This window comes from Podarcis cretensis, assembly GCF_951804945.1.
Source record: "Podarcis cretensis genome assembly, chromosome: 6".
In the NCBI taxonomy this organism is placed as follows: Eukaryota; Metazoa; Chordata; class Lepidosauria; order Squamata; family Lacertidae; genus Podarcis; species Podarcis cretensis.
Window position 1 is genome coordinate 8,210,462 of NC_137175.1, and position 23,359 is coordinate 8,233,820.

A 23,359-nucleotide genomic window follows, 5' to 3' on the forward strand; every position below is an offset into this window, starting at 1 on the left:
GGGACTGTCCCCGGGAACCGGGGACGTCTGGTAACCCTAGTTTAAAGGTCCTGGGCTGCCCAGATGACAAGACCCCCTCTTAGCCTTGCTGGTGTTGTGCAAAGGAAAGCAGAGCAATGCATTTGTCACCAGCTTGGCTGCAGGAGTTGCTGGAAGGAGGTGTACAAGGCACCATTCAACCATCTTAGGGACTCCATTCCGGATTTCTGCAGGCTTTAGTCCTTAGCCTTTTCTTCTCCCGAAGATATTTCACAAGGCAGAGGAGGTTTGGGAGCAGTTTTCCTTCTCCCAGATGGGCTCCCTTCCCAGGTTGTTGAGCCCCATCTGCCCCCCACTTCCCTCTACAGCATGGGCAGAAACTGCCTTCTTGATTATTGGACCCCCCCCTTCCATTTCACATTGTTTACTTTACTGCCCTGGCTCTTTAGTGCCTATCAACTTCCTTTCCTCCCACCTCATGGCTTTCAAAATTAACCTTTATGTCATTGCAGTTTGTACGCTTTCCAATTCTAATTACACACATTACAAAATGGCTCAAAATTTAAATACAGTGGTACCTCGGGTTAAGAACTTAATTCGTTCCGGAGGTCCGTACTTAACCTGAAACTGTCCTTAACCTGAAGAAGAAGAAGAGTTTGGATTTGATATCCCGCTTTATCACTACCCGAAGGAGGCTCAAAGTGGCTAACATTCTCCTTTCCCTTCCTTCCCCACAACAAACACTCTGTGAGGTGAGTGGGGCTGAGAGACTTCAGAGAAGTGTGACTGGCCCAAGGTCACCCAGCAGCTGCATGTGGAGGAGCGGGGATGTGAACCCGGTTCACCAGATTACGAGTCCACCACTCTTAACCACTACACCACACTGGCTCTCCTTTAGCTAATGGGGCCTCCTGCTGCCGCTGCGCCACCAGAATACGATTTCTGTTCTCATCCTGAAACAAAGTTCTTAACCCGAGGTACTATTTCTGGGTTAGCAGAGTCTGTAACCTGAAGCGTCTGTAATCTGAGGCACCACTGTAAAAATAGAAAGGTAGAAAAATTCTCATCACAAGTCTTTAGACAACCCTGCTAGTGATGTTAATTGCTTACAAAAATCTTTCAAATATTGTATAAATTTACTCCAGTCCTTTTGGAATCAGGGGCGTCTTACCCATAGAGGCTAGTGGTGTGGGGCACCAGGGCCCCAAGTTTGGAGGGCGCCATTGAAGAGGCGGAGGCTGGACGCGGCGCCTCCCGGCATTGGCTCACCGCCCTCGTCCATCTTCCATGCCGCACCGAAGCACAACCCAGAGCCTCCGTCTGCCATGGCCACCGTGGTACAAAATAGCCAGCTGAGCCAGGAGGTGCTTCGTCCAGTCTCCGCCTCTTCCTCGCCGCCTCCAGCCCCACCGGCAGCGCCGTCCTCCCTAAAAAACTCTGGGAAATGCTGGGGGGGGGGCCACTGGAGGGAGCTTTGCACCACGGCGCTGGATATGCTTAAGACGGCCCTGTTTGGAATACTCGATCATGCTGGTTTCTTGGTCTTGTCACTCAATGTGTTGGCCTGGACTCTGGCTCGGACTCGGAACCAGAGAAGTCTCAGTCTGCACTGGATCCTTTGCCTCAGGCATCATCTGAACCAAGTCTGGGGCCTGGTCCTGAAGCGTTCCAGTCTGCACAGGTTCCCCTGCAACAAACACCAGCTGGGCCAAGTCAGGGGCCGGAGCCTGCCCTGGTTCCAGATGCAGGGATTACCTCGTTGCCTCCAGCTGGGCTGTCACTTACAGCTGCTCCACTACTGGTTGGGTCAGGGGAGGCTGAGGCGGCCCCTGGGTCTAGTAACCAACCAACGTCTCCTGAGCTGCAGAGACTAAGGTCTGAGAGAAGGAGAGACTTGAGTACTCGCAGGAGGAGTGCTCACCTTTGGGCGAAACAGGGAGGTGAGTCGCCAGGGGATCAGGACCGGCCATTACCCTGACAAAGATAAAAGGCTGTCGGACCTCACCCCAGGTTGCGGGAGCATCATTGCTGTATGCCAGATCCTGCCTGAGATCCTGTACCTGTCCTTGCCTGGTTTCCTGCCTTGTGTACTGCCTTGGCCCTGTTGGGCTGACTCCTAGCAGAACCTTCAGATTCTGGTCCGGTCCTGGACCGCGTTTCATGGGTTACCCCAGGCCCAGCACACTCAATCTGCAGGAGCCTATCTTTGCATGCAGGGGATGTCTCCAACTCACTTAGCCATCGGCTACCCTCACCTGATTTAGCTGGCCAGTTGAAGCCGTTTCCTGGGGTGTGTTTGCTGTCACATGCTGGCAGCTTCTAGGAGCCACAGGCGAGAGCTGAGTGCAGGGTGAGGACCAAAGGTGGACAAACAACCCCAGGACGTGTCCCCCTACAGAGGTATTACCCCTCCCCTAACGCCCCGTGTGCCCCAGAATGTAGGAACTCTGACATTCTATCCAGAATGTTGGAAAAAAGAAGAAAACACGACAGGAGGTGTGCCTTTGCTTTTAAAAATAACATTCAGTGGTCGTCTTCTGTCTGCACACTTCCAGGAGGCTTACAAACTTTTCAAGTCCCATCAGAGTTAAAATAATGTTCTCTGTGTTTGCACTGATGGCTACCTGTTGCTCCGTTGATGGCCTTTTCTATAGGGAAAGGCAGCTGTCATCATCCGTCATCCAATTCTCCCCCCTTTTGATAGAAAAAAACCTAACCATTTTCTCGTAGAAAATGTCATGACACCAGCCAGATATACAGAGCCTTATAAATATTCAAAATTGAAATAGCGGCAGTGCATGGTTGAAGCCAGAGGGATGAATTATTTAATGCTTGTTACAAAATGTGAGGTTTTTCCATTTGTTACTAAGCAGGCTTGCTTTCTCAGGGCTGCGCTTCCATCTTTAGTAAATTAATTTAGGCCAGCTTGCTTGTTTGACCTGCTGTCCTTCCTGTCTGTTGATTTTTTCGACCTGCTTGTCAGGTCAGTTTCAGCAAACTCTGGATGGATTTCGTCTCAGCACAGCAGGCAAATTGTTTGAGATCTCCATGTGTCAGAAGATGGTATTAGACTTTCTTTCAAAGTATTTATGCTCCACTGTTCACCCAGAAAAACATCCAGAATGGTTTATAAATAAACAGAAATAGGGAAGTCCCTGCCTTCAGGCTTAGAATATGAAAAGACATAGCACAAGAGGAAGAACTGATGGGGAGGGAAGAGGAAAACAAGGGAATTCAGACACAAAATTCTTGCCGCAAGATTCTTATAATAACCCACATGTATGGAAATGGGCTTCTCACAGTTCAAAAAATGGGCTGAGGCAAAAAAAAAAGGAGAGCTGTGGTCAGGGCTGTCTTAAGCATATATAATAATAATAATAATAATAATAATAATAATAATAATAATTTATTATTTATACCCCACCCATCTGGCTGAGTTTCCCCAGCCACTCTGGGCGGCTCCCAATCAGTGTTAAAAACAGTACAGCATTACATATTAAAAACTTCCCTGAACAGGGCTGCCTTAAGATGTCTTCTGAATGTCAGGTAATTCTTTATCTCTTTGACATCTGATGGGAGGGCGTTCCACAGGGTGGGCGCCACTACCGAGAAGGCCCTCTGTCTGGTTCCCTGTAGCCTCACTTCTCGCAATGAGGGAACCGCCAGAAGGCCCTCGGCGCTGGATCTCAGTGTCCGGGCTGAACGATGGGGGTGGAGATGCTCCTTCAGGTATACAGGACCGAGGCCGTTTAGGGCTTTAAAGGTCAGCACCAACACTTTGAATCGTGCTCGGAAACGTACTGGGAGCCAGTGCAGATCTCTCAGAACCGGTGTTATGTGGTCCCAGCGGCCACTCCCAGTCACCAGTCTAGCTGCCGCATTCTGGATTAATTGCAGTTTCCGGGTCACCTTCAAAGGTAGCCCCACGTAGAGCGCGTTGCAGTAGTCCAAGCGTGAGATAACCAGAGCATGCACCACTCTGGCGAGACAGTCCGCGGGGAGGTAGGGTCTTAGCCTGCGTACCAAGTGGAGCTGGTAGACAGCTGCCCTGGACACAGAGTTAACCTGCGCCTCCATGGACAGCTGTGAGTCCAAAATGACTCCCAGGCTGCGCACCTGGTCCTTCAGGGGCACAGTTACCCCATTCAGGACCAGGGAATCCTCCACACCTGCCCGCCTCCTGTCCCCCAAAAACAGTACTTCTGTCTTGTCAGGATTCAACCTCAATCTGTTAGCTGCCATCCAACCTCCAACCGCCTCCAGGCACTCACACAGGCACTCACACAGGACTACCATGGTGCAAAGTACCCTTCTGGCGCCCCCGCTTTCTCAGAGTTGTTGACCTTAGGGCTAGAGGAGGTGGGCAGCAGCAGCTGGAGGGGAGCTCTATCGGCGGGGAAGAGGCGGAGGCTGGACGTGGTGCCTCCCGGCTCAGCTGGCCGCTACGTGCCACGGTGTCCATGGCAGGCAGCACACCGAGCGAGAGGGCCTGCAGCGATCAAGCAAGGGCACGTGCGCTGCTCCCACAGAACGTTGGCTCATTTTTATCCCTTTTAGCCTTCTGGCGCCCCACAGAATTTGGCACCTGCAGGCTAAAAGGGGAAAATAACCAAACCGATGCTCTGCGGGAGCAGCGCGCACACTCTCATTCACTCAGCGCGTTCATTCGGTGTTCCCCGGACTCTTGCCTGGCGCCCTTCAGAACTTGGCGCCCTGGCACCCTGCGCCACTAGCCTCTATAGGTAAGATGGGCCTGGCTGTGGTGACCCAACTTTCCTTGAAAGTGACAGTAATACAGCTGAAAGTTGACTTTCATTTCCATCTTCACTGTGTCAGATTTATGAGTAGTTTTAAAAATGCTGTTCTGAACTCAGCTGACGACACACACCCAGGGAATATTCTGCAGGCTGTTGTACTGGTTTCCATAAGTGAGCTGAGTAGGCGTACTCTTCTGAGTATTCTTGGAGTTGAAAAAGGGGGACTAAAGGCGAACTTCATCCTGGGCCAAAGTTGCCACATTTCTTTCCCGAACAGGCTCCGGTGCCTCCAAAGCCTTCTCAATTAACCAGCATTTAAAATGCTTAGCGCCCAACTCTGCTATTTGGGGAGGCTCTGCTGCAGTGAATTGGGCAAAAGAAAACACTCATATAGGCTTTTGACCTGAAGCAACACCACTGCTTGATCCTCACCCTGGGTGGACAGCGTTAGACAATGGTTAGACAACACAGGTTAAAAGCAGGACGGGAAGCAATGTCATCTGCAACATTAATGCCATTTCTTTTTCTGTCTCTCCCCTCACCCCCGCCTATTCAGTTTTCTACTCGTTTTCTCCTGCTTGGTGCTCTCTGTCTTTTCAACCATCGAAGAGTATGAGGACAGCTCTGAAGGTGCCCTTTACATTCTGGTGAGTAAATGCACAGAACTCAGGGCTGAAGTTGTGTGGCGAGTTCCCGCCCCCCCGAGTGGAAATAAAGACACATGACACAATTATTAAGGTTAATGGGCTAAATAAGGCCACAACTTTATTGGTTACTGGTGATGAGCGGTATTGGTATTGGCTTAGGCATTGGTCCTAACCGACTATATATGGCTTCAGCCCATCCGCTTGAAGTCCAGGAAGGGTTAACCACCAGTAGGGGGAGTCCTGCTGATGCACATCAACTAGGAACTCCCCCGGGGTCACCACTCGGGGGGCGTGCCTTAGGCCCTAACCTCCATAGGCTTCAGACAGGGACTCGCCCCCCCCCCCCCCGGAATCCTTTATCGGACTACCCTTCAATATGTGGGGCAGGCGATGGCGCTTCCTCCCCTCTTCCATCTACATAACAGTACCAATACCAATGCCTAACTGCCAATAGCAAGAAAGTTGTGACGATTTGCTATGAGATAGGTGAAAAACCAAGTGGCTGGTGCCAATTTGCCAAGTGGAAAAAATTCCTACCAGGCCCCTTAATGGCGACCAATCGAGGTCCATAGCAAGGTCAAAGATGAAAACCTTAAAGGGTGGGTGGGTGGGAAACCGGAGTAGCTGGAGGCGGCAAAAGAGGGAGATCCCCGGCTGCGCCAGCGATAAATGGGGTGGGCCACTCCCCCTGAGCCAGCCGATTGGCTGTCCAGGGGGTGACGCTGCTGGGGATTCCCACAATCGTGCGGAGGGGGCGTGAAGCCTGCAACCCAGCCTCCTTTGGGAGGGCAAAAGTGGCTTTCTGAAATGGTCGTTGCTTGGGTTGAATGAGTTCAGCTTGGCAAAGTTCACTGAATCAGTTCAGATATCCCCGAACCACACCATGAAGCAGTTCCCGTAGTTGCCGGGTGAATTGAATTGAATATGAATCAAGTTTATTTTGAACTTGGCAGGATTTCTAGTCCATCTCCAAGCGCATTCTTTTACATGTGTTTCTGACTTTTTAGACAAGTGTTTCTTGGACAAACTTCTATTTTTTTTTTGGGGGGGGAGTGCCCCCTTGGTTCCACAAACTCACCCCCCAGTGCCCCCTACCCTATAAAAAACATTATTCAGAATGGTGGTATGCAGGACTCACTAAGGAAGAAAATACCACAATGAAACTCAAAACAGTAACAATTAATTGCACGTTTATTCAAAATCCACTGAAAACTATTGAGTTCAGTTAATTCAATAAGATGGATGACCTTGATCCAGTGATACCAGCATTTCAAAGCCCGATAGTGATTGACACCTGCAGTGCCCCTTGCCTCTTGGCACTACCCACTGTGGAAAGCACTGCTCTTGGTCTTTAAACTGAAAGACCCTTGGTCTTTTAAGCTTAAAGATCATACAGGACTGTTGGGGAAAGCAAATCAACTATTTGAAGCTGAATTTTATATTTGCTGTATCCTTTAAGAAGTGAGTTTAGCCTCAATTATTGCTTTGGGTATCTCGAAATCTCAGAAAAGGACATTGCAGCTGTGGTCACAAATGTCTGAATTTGCATTTGTTGGCTTCTCATAGTTTCTAAATTTCCCGCTTTCATCGCTGTGTGGTGATTGGGTAGGGACACACGGCATAATTCACAGAATCAATGCAGTGTTCTCTTCCTCCACAATGTGTGCCGTGGTGCTCATATGATCTGACACAAAACTGACTAGTTTTGCATCTTTTTAACAGCTTGACTTTCCTCTGCACTGCTTCCTAGGCTGCTGGTGGCAGGTTGAGTGATAGCTAGGAGGATTCTTGCTGATGCAGACACTTTGCAGGCTTCCCAGAATGCTTTGTGGCTCCCAATACTTCCCTCTAATAACATTAAGATCTTCATCAGAGGAACTGCAATGCGCAGCAGAGAGGAAATATGGGGAGGAAAGCTCGATATTTCGACCATCTCACCTCTGTGGCCACGGGAGAAAGGGAATGACGAGATTTCCATGAAAGCAATAGCCAGCTTTGGTAATGGGACCTCCTATCAGATACTGGGGGACGCAGGTGGCGCTGTGGGTTAAAGCCTCAGCGCCTAGGACTTGCCGATCGAAAGGTCGGCGGTTCGAATCCCTGCGGCGGGGTGCGCTCCCGCTGCTCGGTCCCAGCGCCTGCCAACCTAGCAGTTCGAAAGCACCTCCGGGTGCAAGTAGATAAATAGAGACCGCTTACCAGCGGGAAGGTAAACGGCGTTTCCGTGTGCGGCTCTGGCTCGCCAGAGCAGCGATGTCACGCTGGCCACGTGACCCGGAAGTGTCTCCGGACAGCGCTGGCCCCTGGCCTCTTAAGTGAGATGGGCGCACAACCCCAGAGTCTGTCAAGACTGGCCCGTACGGGCAGGGGTACCTTTACCTTTATCTTTTATCAGATACTGGAGAATCACACCCATTCACCAACAAAGAGATAGCAAATTATCTTGGGGTGAGCTACTGGGTTCTTGGGAATCTAGGAAAGGATACTGGCTCCCTGATCATGTCCCCTAATGACACCCCATAAAGGTAATCCACTAAAAAAAAAACCTAGCATTTGATTGACATTGGAGAGAGACTGAGTTGAGAAATAAAACCAAGGGTACATATTGATATAGGAATGTATTAGACAAAATGTAAAGAAATATACAATAATAAGAGTACATTCAATTGTAAAAAAGGAATATGCAACGGGATAGACAGGAAGTCCAAAGTGTTGATACAGATATGAGTTTGGAATAGTTTTTTGTCCTTGTCCCCCCCCCCCCCACACTTTTTATCTTTAGGTATATAAACTTTGTATATAAATTTTGAATACATGTTGAAAATTATATGATAATAAACATTGTATTGTAATATGATATTCTTTACCGATGTAACATAAGAACGTTTATAAATAAATAAAATAAAAAGACAGACGGATGCCAAAAATAAAAAATAAAATAAAATAAGAGCTACCTGTAGATTATTATTTTTTTACGTGAAAGATTTGCATTTGATTATGGATAGATAACTAATTCTAACATATATTCTCCAAATTGGGTTATTAAGACATGGAAGTAGTTCTGAAAACACCCTGGCTGTGGATTAGTCCAAAAAATACCTATTTCTTTCTGGAATTGACTTCTGGGGAAAGAAAAGTGCACATGCAAAACCGAGGGTGCTTCCAGATGAGACTTTATTGCGGGCTTGTTGCTTCTAATGCATGCATGTTTTCCCTCCAGTGCCATGTGATGATGTTCTCATCATATTTCCATCCCATTTGAGACAGATTTTCTGGGGGAAATACAGTAAGCAACCCCCCCCCCCGCAATAAACAACAGCAGCAACCATAAATAATAACAAAAACCTGTTGCTTGCAACCCATTTGCAATATCTTTGCGATGCATTTGCAAATGAAGTCCCTGTCTGGGAACACCCTGATCCTAAAGGATTGCCTTTCTTGTGTTGCCATGCTTTCTTCGCTGCAGGAAATAGTCACCATTGTGGTCTTCGGTGTGGAGTATTTTGTAAGGATCTGGGCTGCCGGCTGCTGCTGCCGATACCGTGGCTGGAGAGGAAGGTTGAAGTTTGCCCGAAAACCCTTCTGTGTCATCGGTAAGAAGTGCTTTTTGGCTGAGTTGGCTGCTTCTGGTTGCAAATTGTTATGTACTGAAGTTCTCACCCTAGGCCGGCAGGGGGATACTGTAGACTCAGGTCTACATATGCAAATAGGGGATTGAAAGTGATGTTCAGTGATTGGCTAGTTACAGAAAGTTGTTACAGTTACGTTGTACTGGAGCTCTATATAAGCAGGCTGGCTGAACCCTTCAGTTCAGTTCTGTTCTGGCCTGTGAATAAACAAGAGCTGTTTTGGAGAATCGCTGTGTCATCTGATATGTTCACCCACAACTTAACACAAATAATTGTTTGATCTGCCTGCTGGGAGAAGAGTCTCTAAAGCAGAGCTTTCCAAACTTTTCATGCTGGCGACACATTTTTTAGACATGCATCATTTTTCAACACCATAATTCAGTTTTACTAGCAAACCGGAGGTTAAACAACCCCCTTATAAGAGTGTTCGCGCGACACACCTACACAATGCAGCCGACACACTGACGTGTCGTGACACACAGTTTGGAAAGCTCTGATCTAAAGAGTAATAGATTGTGAGAGCCTTGTGGATCCTGCCCACAGCAGTTTGCAAAATGCCTAGCCCAGGGGTCAGCAAACTTTTTCAGCAGGGGGCCGGTCTACTGCCCCTCAGACCTTGTGGGGGGCCGGACTATATTTTGAAAAAAAATTATGAATGAATTCCTACGCCCCACAAATAACCCAGAGATGCATTTTAAATAAAAGGACACATTCTACTCCTATAAAAACACACTGATTCCTGGGCCATCCATGGGCCGGATTTAGAAGGCGATTGGGCCAGATCCAGTCCCTGGGCCTTAGTTTGCCTACCCATGGCCTAGCCAACTTGAAGGCTTAAAAAATTGCAGAAGGTTGTAATAATTGCAGAGCCTCAGAACTTGTTCTCGTGGAAAACAATGGACAGAGATGAATTGCTACACCTCTCACTGACAGTGCTTTGCACCCCAAATGGATTTTTCTTGCCTGAAATGGGTCCTTGAATTCTGATAATGCTTCTTCCTTGTCTGGATAGAGCAGGGATGGAGAACCACTGCTCTGCAGGCTAGATTTCGCCCAGCGTGGGTCCCAGTTTGGCCAGTGAGGCTGTTTCCCACCAAACAATGCCCACCAGCCCGACACCTGATGTGGCTGAATTGGCTGCATGACAAATTTCCCCATCAGGAGGAGGCTAAACATGTACACACTAAACTGTAGTCTAGTGATACATCTAGACAAGGCCAAACACCCCCAAATGTGGAAGAAGCATTTAACGTAACATGTTGTTTGGCCCATAACATGCACCTGGAAGCTTAAAATGACACGGAAGGGCAGAAAAAGTTGGATTAAGTGAAAATGTTATACTCTGCAAAGAGAAGGTACACAAATACAGTGGAACCTTGGTTCTCGAACTGCTTAATTGATGAACAAATCGGCTCCCGAACACTGAAAACCCGGAACTAAGTGTTCTGGTTTTTGAATGTTTTTCAGAAGCCGAATGTCTGAAGCGGCTGTCAGCTATTGTTTCCAGGATACCTGTGCCAATCAGAAGCCGTGCCTTGGTTTTTGAACATTTTGGGAGTCGAACGGACTTCCGGAAAGGATTAAGTTCAAGAACCAAGGTTCCACTGTACAAATATAAATACAAATAATACAAACAACCTTTCTTCTCTTTCCATCCTTGTTTATCCATACACAGACATCATGGTGTTAATTGCTTCCATCGCTGTGCTGGCTGCTGGGTCCCAGGGGAATGTCTTTGCCACCTCTGCACTCAGAAGTTTGAGGTTTCTGCAGATCCTGCGCATGATCCGAATGGACCGGCGAGGAGGAACGTGGAAGCTTCTCGGGTCGGTGGTGTATGCCCACAGCAAGGTGAGCAGCAGAGGCCTGGGCAATCAGCCCTTGCTATATAGCCTGATTTGATTTAATAAGTTGCGTGCCGCTTTCCCATCAACCGTGGCTGACGATCGTCACGAGAGCATTAAAAAATGAGCAAACATTTCTGCTGCTGCAAATAGGACTCGTGGGAGCTGCAGTCCCAGAGATCTGGAGGGCACCTGTTTTGCAAAGGCTGCTCTGTGCATTACGGAAAAACCGTTGCATTTGAGACGTGCTGTTCCATTCTTTCTCCTTCATTGTTTTGCAGGAGCTGATCACTGCCTGGTATATTGGTTTCCTTTGCCTCATTCTAGCCTCCTTCCTGGTGTACTTGGCTGAGAAGGGAGAAAACGACCACTTTGACACCTATGCAGATGCACTCTGGTGGGGCTTGGTGAGTATCGCCTTGAGGTCAATTTCTTGCCATGACAGTGAAGTAGCTGCTATGAGCCCTTAAGCACTAGGAAATATTAGTTACAGATAGGTAGCCGTGTTGGTCTGCCATAGTCAAAACAAAATAAAAAAATTCCTTCCAGTAGCACCTTAAAGACCAACTAGGTTAGTTCTTGGTATGAGCTTTCGTGTGCATGCACACTTCTTCAGATACTTCTTCAGGTATCTGAAGAAGTGTGCATGCACACGAAAGCTCATACCAAGAACTAACTTAGTTGGTCTTTAAGGTGCTACTGGAAGGAATTTTTTATATTTTTTTTAAGAAATATTAGTTTCTTATGCACTTCTGACGATGGGTCCAACCTTGGCCTTACATGATGTGGATATCTGCTCCTGCTCCTCTTTCTCTTGTGATTTCAGCTTGCACTTTCACACTCTATTGAGGGCCAAACTTGGCGTGAGATAATGGTGTGAACTGTGCATCTCCTTCAGGCTGCTTGCCAATAGCCGATACAGTGGTACTTTGGTTCTCAAACTCCTTAGTACTCAAACAACTTGGAACCTAAACACTGCAAACCCGGAAGTCGTGAGTGTGCTTTGTAAAATTAACGAAGATTCTCTGCTAGAAGAGCATGAATACTTGTGAGCTTTGTACAGAAGCAAGGCGAGATGGTGCTTTTGTTCTGCCTTTTTCTTCCTTTGCGCAGATTATCGGATTAAGAGAATAACAAAGTGGCAATTAGCGAGGTTCTCTGGCAGATGTAGTTGCCCTTTTATTTCCCCGCCCCCGTTTTTCTAGATCTCATTCAGATGAGGAGTTTGGGCCTTCATTGCAAAGTACGTGGAAGAAGCCACAGATGGAGGAACGAATCAAAATTCCAACAGCTCCCAAGTTTGGAAAGAAAAACGAATCAGTTAGTCTGTTACATCAACAGAGGGAGCCGTAGGGGGGTGGGAAAAGCAGCCTGCTCTCCAAGATTTGCAAGCGGAATGCAAAGCAGCAAGGGGGAGTGGAGTCTGTAGACTTTAATGAAAATCCCAAAGGTCTTTTGCAAGGGATGGTGTGTGTGTGTGTGTGTGTGTGTGTGTGTGTGTGTGTTTTGTGGGGTAGTCATGCTGCTGCCTGTGACTTTTAGAAAGGGTATTATATTTCGTATTATAACATCACAGTGTGGAGACGGCTCAGGCCTATAATAAGTTAAAAATAGTATTAAAAATGGCATGGATGTTGTAGTGGAGATTTGCATTACTCATCGCCAGGGATGTGATGGGCACCATCTGGTAGGTGCCAACAATGTACCTATAGTCTACGCATTTCTACAACTGAAGCGTGATGTGGGAGGAAAAAAAAAAAAAAGAAACGCAACCACATGGCGCTGACATTTCCTCATTCCCCAAATGCTGCATTTTGAGTGTTGGGAAAATGTTGCTGCAAGAGAAGAATTTCTGAGGTCCAGCACCAAAGGCCGCCTGGAGGTTCCCTCACTGCAAGAAGTAAAGTTATAGGGAACCAGGCAGAGGGTCTTCTCGGTAGTGGTACCCGCCCTGTGGAATCCACATCGTTCAGCCTGGACATTGAGATCCAGCGCCGAGGGCCTTCTGGCGGATCCCTCATTGCGAGAAGTGAGGTTACAGGGAACCAGACAGAGGGCCTTCTTGGTAGTGGTGCCCGCCCTGTGGAACGCCCTCCCTTCAGATGTGAAGGAAATAAGCAGCTATCTTATCTTTAAAATACATCTGAAGGCAGCCCTGTTTAGGGAAGTTTTTAATATTTAATGCTGTATTGTTTTTAACACTCGATTGGAAGCTTCCCAGAGTGACTGGGGAAACTCAGCCAGATGGGTGGGGTAAATAAATTATTATTATTATTATTATTATTATTATTATTATTATTTTCCAGTATCCTGTTGGAAGCTGCCCAGAGTGGCTGGGGAGACCCGGCAAAATGGGTGGGGTATAAGTAATATATTATTATTATTATTATTATTATTATTATTATTATTATTACTATTTTCTTTGATGTTAGATGCTTTGCATTGGCTGAGCCAGTGTTGGTGAACTGGCTTCCTGTTGTAGAGGCTGCTTCTGGTAACCGAGATGAAGAGGAAGTGGGGAGGTTGGCTCGGTGTGGGCACGGTGGCAGACCCACTCTGACGCTCCTGTTGCTGTGCCCGCACTGTAGTGACCTCTTCACCCCTTCACCTTTTCGGTTACCGACAGCAATCTCCATATTGGGAAGCCAGGTGAGCAGTAATTCTCCACTCAGCTCCACCTGTTTGCTGCTCTTCCCATTTTACAAAATGGAGTTTTAATAACAACAAAAAGAAATGAAAGAAAAACTAGGGTTAATAATAATAATAATAATAATAATAATAATAATAATAATAGATTAGTTGTCACAATTGTCAGTAAAGAAATATATGATTTACTGAGTCAATAATAAAACTTGCATGCCGATTTTCCACCAAACTATGGCTGTCTAGAAAAAACAAAGCCCTTTGCCCCAAGCCTGGGGGTCCTTTGCCAGCTTGAAAAAGAGCTGATCTGCACTGATTAGCAAAATGCTAATTGCCTTGCGAGAACGGTAGGTGCTTTGGCAATTTTGGCCTTGCAGCAAACGCCCAACCTCCCTAGCCGTATCCCTGAATTCTTTCCCACTTCCCCTAGCTCCTATTTTAGGACTGCAGTACTAGGAAGAAAGGGAGAAAATCTGAGCTTTTAATGAGGGGGGTGTGAAGGAGCCATTAATTTGTTCCTTCTGGCTAATGAGCTGTTTAAAATGGAAAGCAGGTCAGCAGGAATTGCTGAAAAGATTCACACTGGATAGACATGGAGTGCATGGCGGTCGAATAACGTTTGGTGGGGTGAAAGGACTCCTGATTAACTTTCAGCCATTCTGGAATCACCTTTCTGCTGTAGTGGGTAACTCACTTGGTTAGAGCACAGCGCTGAGAACGCTGAGATTGCAGGTCCGATTTCTGTATGGGACAACTGCAAATTTCTGCATTGCAGAGAGTTGGACTTGTTAGAAGAAAAAAACTGCTCCCTTTCCCTTATGGGGTATTCCGGAGCCTGCATAGAGTCCTTGAGGGTTCCCTATTGGTAGAAGGAAATAATAGAGGCCAAACAGTGTATATTGGTTTTCCCAGTAGTGATGTATGGAAGTGAGAGCTGGACCATAAAGAAGGCTGATCGCCGAAGAATTGATGCTTTTGAATTATGGTGCTGGAGGAGACTCTTGAGAGTCCCATGGACTGCAAGAAGATCAAACCTCTCCATTCTGAAGGAAATCAGCCCTGAGTGCTCACTGGAAGGACAGATCCTGAAGCTGAGGCTCCAAGACTTTGGCCACCTCATGAGAAGAGAAGTCTTCCTGGAAAAGACCCTGATGTTGGGAAAGATGGAGGGGACAAGGAGAAGGGGACGACAGAGGACGAGATGGTTGGATAGTGTTCTCGAAGCTGCCAGCATGAGTTTGACCAAACTGCAGGAGGCAGTGGAAGACAGGAGTGCCTGGCGTGCTCTGGTCCATGGGGTCACGAAGAGTCGGAGACGACTAAACAACTAAACAACAACAACAACAAACAACAACAGTGTATATTGAGAAGCAAAGCTGCTAATTAAGCCTGATCTTTATTAAAGGAAATAAGCTGTTGCAACAGGGTCCCCACTCACCACATGCAGGAGGGAGGAGAACCCTGAACAATGGTGCGCAAGCCCTTATATAGACTTTTGAAACTGCCCACCCTGTAGCCCAAGACCACCCCCCTAAACATCATACATACATCACAGAAGGAGGCGGTCTACGACAGAAATCCTGTCTGCTAGGATACCTGATAATGGTCACTGATTGCTTTACCTGGGCTGCCTGGCCATTCTTTTGTGATTTTAAATACTTTAATTCCTGAATCCAGGTCACAGGCTCACCCAATTCATAAACAAATATGCCCTTAGGACATGATTTGCAAGCAAAAGGACAATGGGAAGGCTTTCCCCGTTTGCCTCCCTTACTATGGTTCATATATTTAGATATGTGTGCATTTATGAATATTTACTCTATATTTGAGACCTTAAACTTTTTATAACAGACTTGATGATCCTAAGGGTACCTTCCAACTCTACGATTCTATGATTTTTCAAACCCATATCCTCATCTTCACTGGCTATAAACCATGCCCACTTCCTCTCCAGGTATCAAGAGGGTGGCCTGTGGGAATGTTCAGGGATGCAGAAGAGGATATATTGTTTGATTATAGCCTTTCCAACTTGTATTAACAAGTTCACAATTTAGCAGAGTAACATTCCCCTTTTTAAACTCGGCGGATGCGTTTGCTCAGGCTCGCGAAAGCCTCTATACCACCGTATTTTTCGCCCCATAGGACGCGCCGCCCCATAGGACGCACCTAATTTTTTTTTTTTGGGGGGGGGAAATAAAGAAAAAAATTATTCCCTCCCCCCCAGGCACGGGGCAGGCACGGGGGAAGCCCGAGCTTCCCCCGACCCCAGCCCCCAGAACAGCCTGCTATCCACAAGCCTAGGGAGCCGTGCCGGTCTCCCCAGGCTTGCGGAGAGGTGCGCGAAGCCCGGGCGCGCTCTTCAGCGCGCTCCAGGCTTCGGAATGCAGGCAGCTCTGCGACACCCTCCGGAGCCCCGCGCGGCTTCGCGCCGGGATCCGGAGGGTGGCGCAGAGCTGCAGGAAGCCCGGGAAAGCCTGCATTCACCCCATAGGACGCACACACATTTCCCCTTCATTTTTGGAGGGGAAAAAGTGCGTCCTATAGGGCGAAAAATACGGTAACTGTTCTGGTATTTTCCCTTTATTCCCTCATAAAAGATAAGACACGACACAGTCTTCTATAAAAGTATAAAAAGAGTTTACTCACATTCTGTTCACAATCGGATCCCAGAAGGCAGACTTAACTTAGAAAAGTAACATACACCTGGAAACTATCTGATAAGGAGACAGTCCCTTTGTCCTCTCTTGGCTGGAAGCCAAAAGAGCATCTTTGGCTAAGCAGATGTTGCTTCTTCGATGCATGTAGTGTAAGAGAGAGAGATGGCTGCCCTGCCCTCTGCTTTTGTCCTTACCTGCACAGGTGAGGCCATGCCCACCTCTAGTCCCATGCAGAGGAAGTCTGTTCCAGCCCAGAAAGAAACAGGAAGTTTACCTGCTGGCTGGACAAACATTCCTCCCCATGTATAAACGTGTTCACTCTAGTGATGTTGTACTTGACTGCTCTTGTGTTTCACACCCCACATGGCCTTCTCAGGTTTCTTTCGTGTGTGTGTGTGTGTGTGTGTGTGTGAGATAATCAGTGGAAATGAGAGCAAGTGTGGTGCAGCGAATCGGGTGCCAAAATAGGACCTGGGAGACGACCAGGGTTCAAATCTCCACTGCACAGGCAAAATTAGATGGGTTCCTGCCCTCAAGGGGGCTACAGTCTAAAATAGAAGTGAGGTGAGGGGCAGATAAGGATGAGGAAAAGGCATTCTGTTCTTTCCTCTTTCCCCTCGGTACAGAGGAAAAGGACCACTTGGAAGAACTGCAGCAAGGAAAAAGAGTTAAACAAGTGGTTAAAATTCTCAGTCGCAGAAACAGATAATTGGATTAGTCATGCAGTGGATTTACCTGGGCTGTACCATTTCAGCTTGCAACATGTGGTGGGGATTAGGAACCTTCATTTGTTGGAATATTTTTGAAGATAAGCAACCACAACACACACAAAACAAGTGTATCACTAGGGAGAAAGGTTCTAGCCCAGATGCGGCAGGTTATTTTTGTAACTGATGATACTTTTCTTATTTGGTGATAGTTTCATTCTCTCCTTGCCGATCGGTGATGAACACAGCAAAATAAACCAGAGGACACCATTTTCCCAATTAAGATTATTTTGCCAAAAATCCTGTGTTCGCCCCAATATTTTTATTTTTTTTGTCCAAACAGCATTCCCACTTATGAATGAATGCTTATAGATGTAGACTAGCACAAATGTAGCATTAGTTTTTAAAAAGTCATAAGATATATAAAAAAGGGAACAATTGGTAAACCCATTAAAAGACGTGATGAATGAGATTTTTAAAAACATAAAATCCCAGAAACATGGAAAGAAGCCTAGGTTACAGTATGTAAGGTAATGAGAATAATGTAGAAGAATAAGAAAATGCAGTTTAAAAAGGAAATCATGGAAAGAGTGGAAGGAAAGTAAAAGTAAAGACATACAGGAATTAAACAACTTGGAGGACTGTAGATATGTTACCATTATTATTATATGCTCATGTTTTATATTTAGGTCATCACCTTTATTTTTGTTTTAAACACAAATGTAACAGAGTATGTACTGATGGCAAGATATAACAGAAAAGCAAATAAAAATTTTATTTAAAAAAAGTCAGAAGATACAATATTAATTTATCTTAGGAAAGAATTATTGGGAGTGAAATTTCATACGGAAATATTTTAGTCTTTTGAAAAAGTTTGCAGTCTATTAGACACCCAACCCTTGAAGAGCTGCTATTGATGATATCTGCCTTTCCTCAGATTACACTGACTACCATTGGCTATGGGGACAAATATCCGCAAACCTGGAACGGACGCCTCCTTGCTGCAACTTTCACCCTGATTGGCGTTTCCTTTTTCGCACTTCCAGCTGTAAGTAGGCACTAGGCATTTTTTATTAAGCTCAGTGATGAAAGTAGCATTGGCATGATGTTGCGGGAAATGACTTTTTTTAACCCTTTCATCACTCTATATGATTCATTGTTCTACATCAAGAGTGGAGAACCAAGCCAGCGATTCAGTCCCTGATCATCAGCTGATGGGTGGGAGTTAAGCCATACTCAGTTCAGCAGTTGTACTGATTCAATGGATTTTGACAGGTGGGCGGAACAACCTGCCTGCCAGTCATGCGACGTCCTAACAATGTCACCTTTGGCCAGTGAGGCCCATGCTAACCTGGCCCGGATCTAGCCTGGTGGAGCCAAAGAGGTTCTTCACCCTATTTCACAAGGACAGATACCCCTGAGGTTGCCGCAGAGGTGTTGAGTTTGGAGTTGCTCTCCTGAATCATCAGCAGTTGGGTCCAGTTCAGACGATATTTCTGAAGTCTGATCTTGCCCTGCACATGTTGCTGGTGCATGATCCCAGCTCCACCACACTTTCCATCCACACGGAAGTTCATACAGCCATGGATTTAGTTTTTTAATTCAAATCACTTTTGTAGATCACAGATACACCTATTCCCAGGGTAAGAGAGAAGGGAGTCTGGATCAGTAGTAGGCAACGTATTGGGGAAGTGCTGTTGCCCTGACCTCCTTGTTGCCCTGACCTCCTGATGGGTGATGTGGTTAAGAAGTCGACACAATGCAGATGTGCTGGGAGAGCCAATCTGGTGCCACTGCTTCTGATAGCCACAAACCTGCCACTGATTCCCTTGAGGACGTCTCATCTGAGAATGCAGCCGTATCACATTACAGGGGAGGCGAGATCCTTCAGGGCTGCAGTTGTGTGGCGAGTTCCCGCCCCCCCGGAAATAAAGACACATGACACAATTATTAAGCTTAATGGGCTAAATAAGACCACAGCTTTATTGGTTACAGGTGATGAGCGGTATTGGCTTAGGCATTGGTCCTAACAGACTATATCCGACTTCAGCCCGTCTGCTTGAAGTCCGGGAAGGGTTAACCACCAGTAGGGGGAGTCCTGCTGATGCACATCAACTAGGAACTCCCCCGGGGTCACCGCTCGGGGGTGTGCCTTAGGCCCTCACCTCCTTAGGCTTCGGACAGGGCAACACCCCCCAGAATCCTTTATCGGACTACCCTTCAATATGCGGCGCAGGTGATGGCGCTACCTCCCCTCTCCCATCTACAGAACAATACCAATGCCTAACTGCCAATAGCAAGAAAGTTGTGACAAGGTAGGTGAAAAACCAAGTGGCTGGTGCCAATTTGCCAAGTGGAAAAATTCCTACCGGGCCCCTCAACGGCGACCAACCAAGGTCCATAGCAAGGTCAAGGAACGAAAACCTTATAGGGCGGGAGGGTGGGAAAAGCAGGAACAACTGGCAGGTGGGGAAAGAGGGAGATCCCCGGCTGCATCCTGCCTTAAATAGGGCAGGCCATGCCCCCAGAGCCAGCCGACTGGCTGGCCAGGGTGTGACACGGCCGGGAATCTCCCCCAATCACACGGGACTGTGAAGCCCGCAACCCCACCTCCTCTGTAGGGCGGAAGTGGCTTTATCGCAGCACCGAAGAGGCAAGGAAAGGATTTCAAGATTGGCCAGCTTCATTAATGCAGGACTCCAAAATTCCAGATCCCCGCCAAACCGATGTCCAAGTTTTGTGCTGCAATCTCCACGTGCACATCAACTAGGAACTCCCCCGGGGTCACCGCTCGGGGGTGTGCCTTAGGCCCTCACCTCCTTAGGCTTCGGACAGGGCAACACCCCCCAGAATCCTTTATCGGACTACCCTTCAATATGCGGCGCAGGTGATGGCGCTACCTCCCCTCTCCCATCTACAGAACAATACCAATGCCTAACTGCCAATAGCAAGAAAGTTGTGACAAGGTAGGTGAAAAACCAAGTGGCTGGTGCCAATTTGCCAAGTGGAAAAATTCCTACCGGGCCCCTCAACGGCGACCAACCAAGGTCCATAGCAAGGTCAAGGAACGAAAACCTTATAGGGCGGGAGGGTGGGAAAAGCAGGAACAACTGGCAGGTGGGGAAAGAGGGAGATCCCCGGCTGCATCCTGCCTTAAATAGGGCAGGCCATGCCCCCAGAGCCAGCCGACTGGCTGGCCAGGGTGTGACACGGCCGGGAATCCCCCCCAATCACACGGGACTGTGAAGCCCGCAACCCCACCTCCTCTGTAGGGCGGAAGTGGCTTTATCACAGCACCGAAGAGGCAAGGAAAGGATTTCAAGATTGGCCAGCTTCATTAATGCAGGACTCCAAAATTCCAGATCCCCGCCAAACCGATGTCCAAGTTTTGTGCTGCAATCTCCACGTTTTGTGCAGCCCCCCCCCAAAGACTGAGCAATAGACACTCAAACCGGGGTTGCAAGTGAAGGGCCAACAACCCAACCTTGTCTGATTGACTCCAAACCAGTGCCAGAGTGGCGTGCTGATTCGGGGCCATTTGGGGCCACAAACCCCGCTTTCTGTGCCTGCCCCCCAAACTGAGTAACTGACGCTGAACCCGAGGGCTGATGTACTTGTACTGCACCAACCTTCCCTGACCACTGCCACCTCCCTCCTTTCAAGTAAGCAGAAGTAACGCATGTGTTGGAAGGTCAGGTGACCTGACTGCCGCTGCCCGATCACATGATCTGTTGCTGGCCTAGGTGCCTCTATAGATTTAGGTCCTCCTCTGTGTGTTTTTCACTTATTCTTTAGATACTTGAAGATAATGTGTCCCTTCTACTAGTGATTCTTAAAGGGGCATGTTTCCCCCCTCAACGGAATCTGGTATAAGGGACAGACGAATGAGTCCATTGACCATGTTAACTGGAAATAGCACTATTCTTTATTCGCAGGGTATTCTAGGTTCTGGATTTGCGCTGAAGGTTCAAGAGCAGCACCGTCAAAAGCACTTTGAGAAGAGGAGGAACCCTGCAGCGGGCCTGATTCAGGTGAGAAGACTGGAATGTGGGTGCTTGGAGGGGGCTGGAACAGGAAGATCGGGGTCTGCAATCTGTGCCCATGGGGGGCAAAAAGCAGGGAGGAGGCGGAGAGGAAAGAGAGAGAGAGAGAGAGTGAGCCTCAAGCGGACGCTAAACAAAAAAATATATGGTATTTTACGGTTGGTTTTAATTGACAGCTGCCCCGAGTGGAACATAAGCAACAGTAGGGTGGGATATAAATTTTCAAATAAATGAAGTCCCATTAGCAGGTCTTTGCAGACTTTCTGAGCCGGGCGAGTCTTCAAGAGCAGCTCTCTGTGGGGGAACACTCAGGTTTGCATCTTGCAAAATGAGGGGATGCGGGTGGCGCTGTGGTCTAAACCACCGGGCCTCTTGGGCTTGCTGATCGGAAGGTCAGCAGTTCGAATCCGTTCAACGGCATGAGCTCCTGTTGCTTTGTCCCAGCTCCTGCCAACCTCACAGTTCGAAAGCATGCCAGTGCGAGTAGATAAATAGGTACCGCTCTGGCGGGAAGGTAAACGGCGTTTCCGTGTGCTCTGGTTTCCATCACGGTGTTCCTTTGTGCCAGTAGCGGTTTAGTCATGCTGGCCACATGACCCAGAAAAGTTGTCTGTGGACAATGCCGGCTACCTTGGACTGAAAGCAGAGATGAGCACCGCACCCCATAGTTGATTTCGACTGGACTTAACCGTCCTTTTACCTTTACCTCGCTAAATGCCAGGTGGCCAAGATTACTCTGATGCAACAGAACCAAGAGCGCTGGGCGTCTTTACACGTGTTACATTGTCTTCATAGTTTTCTACTAATGAGGGGACCTCAGGCATCATCAGATGCTTAGCTAAGGGCAAAGAAAACAATAGTATCTTAGCTCCACCTGCCTCTGCTCTGGCCTTCCCCTCGAGACCAAAATTACAGCGTTGAACTATTTTTCTTCCTTCCTTCTTCTATAGCCACGAGGTACTCGCTCCTCCCCGGTGGACCAATTCCCACCAGACTCTGAGCCAGAACCCAGAGTTCCATCTGTTTTTCTTAGGCGCAACACGCCAGCTAATAATTTCCCCCTTATTGCTGTGTGCAGGACTCCAGGGTTTAAAAATAAATAAATCCAACTTCTATTTATACGCTGCAGAAACACATATCAAAGGCTGTGCCAGGGAAATGCTGAATCTGCAATCAGGTAAAATTGCAGGCCTCTCGGCACTCGGAACTCATTACTGCATTTAGATGCCACCCTTTCTCCAAGTTTCGGGTAACTCCCGTGGGGCTGCCCCTTGCCTCCTGGCGCTGCCCCTACGAGGCGGAACAGGAAGCCAGGTGGGGGAGAGGAGGACATGGAAGGGCAGCTAAGGTCCAGAACTCTTGCTGCTGTGCCACCCTGCATCTCCCTTGCAAAGATTTAGCCTTTAAAAAAAGTTTATCAGTGCGAACCTTTTGCTTGGAAAGTAGTCTTTGAGCCTTGTAAGCTGAGGAATGGGCGCAAGCGGTGGTGGCTGGTCTGCTGTGGCAAATGGGGTAGTGCCAGCCTCTACCTGCTTGCCTTCCTATTGTGCAATCAGCTCATGGCTGTCAGCCCCCTCCTTTGTCTCAGTTTTACCCTTGCAGATCTTGGTAGGTAGAAGGATGGAAGCAAAACTAGAATTAATCATCTTTTATATATATGTGTGTGTATTAGTTTTGCACAAAAGTTATACACCATGAACATAACATTTTCACACATTTATAAAAGGGTTCTTTCAAACCTTGAGAGCTCCTTCATTCCCTCCAGGGGTTCCAATTCTAAGATTTTATTCCTGCATCTTTTACTGTAAACCACAAAGCCTAGGACTTGCTGATCAGAAGGTCGGCGGTTCGAATCCCTGCGACAGGGTGAGCTCCCGCTGCTCGGTCCCTGCTCCTGCCAACCTAGCAGTTTGAAAGCACGTCAAAGTGCAAGTAGATAAATAGGTACCACTCCGGCGGGAAGGTAAACGGCGTTTCCGTGCGCTGCTCTGGTTCGCCAGAAGCGGCTTAGTCATGCTGGCCACATGACCCAGAAGCTGCACGTCGGCTCCCTCGGCCAATAAAGCGAGATGAGCACCGCAACCCCAGAGTCGGTGACGACTGGACCTAATGGTCAGGGATCCCTTTACCTTTACCTTTATCTGTTATATAATCATAGTATCCAAAATCCATTCTCCTTTACAAGTGTCATTGTATTCCTGCCAATGATTTCAGCAGTTTACAGTGATCTCTCAACTATGTTGGAAAGCTATTCCAGTCTTTTTAAAAATACTTGGTCTCCCTGATTTCTGATCTTTCCCGTCTGTCTTGCCATTTCTGCATCTTCCATCAGCTTGGTCTGCCACTCGTCTCTGGTTGGTACTTCTTCTTTCCATCTCTGGGTAAGAAGCATCCTTGCTGCTGTTGTTGCATACATAAACAGTATTTTCTTTTCTTTTGGTAGTTCCGCACCT

At 47.6% G+C, this 23,359-nt stretch overlaps 1 protein-coding gene across 10 annotated transcripts in view; it reads left to right on the forward strand.

The window, feature by feature from the left end:
- The window catches only part of KCNQ2 (potassium voltage-gated channel subfamily Q member 2), a 148,541-nt gene that overhangs the window by 49,286 nt on the left and 75,896 nt on the right, over positions 1–23,359 (forward strand). For all 10 annotated transcript variants that reach the window (XM_079979094.1, XM_079979086.1, XM_079979085.1 and 7 more), the window contains exons 2-7: positions 5,293–5,383; positions 8,850–8,976; positions 10,688–10,863; positions 11,138–11,263; positions 17,801–17,911; positions 20,799–20,894. In XM_079979094.1, the coding sequence (XP_079835220.1) occupies positions 5,293–5,383; positions 8,850–8,976; positions 10,688–10,863; positions 11,138–11,263; positions 17,801–17,911; positions 20,799–20,894 (727 nt within the window). The remainder of the gene's footprint in view (positions 1–5,292; positions 5,384–8,849; positions 8,977–10,687; positions 10,864–11,137; positions 11,264–17,800; positions 17,912–20,798; positions 20,895–23,359) is intronic.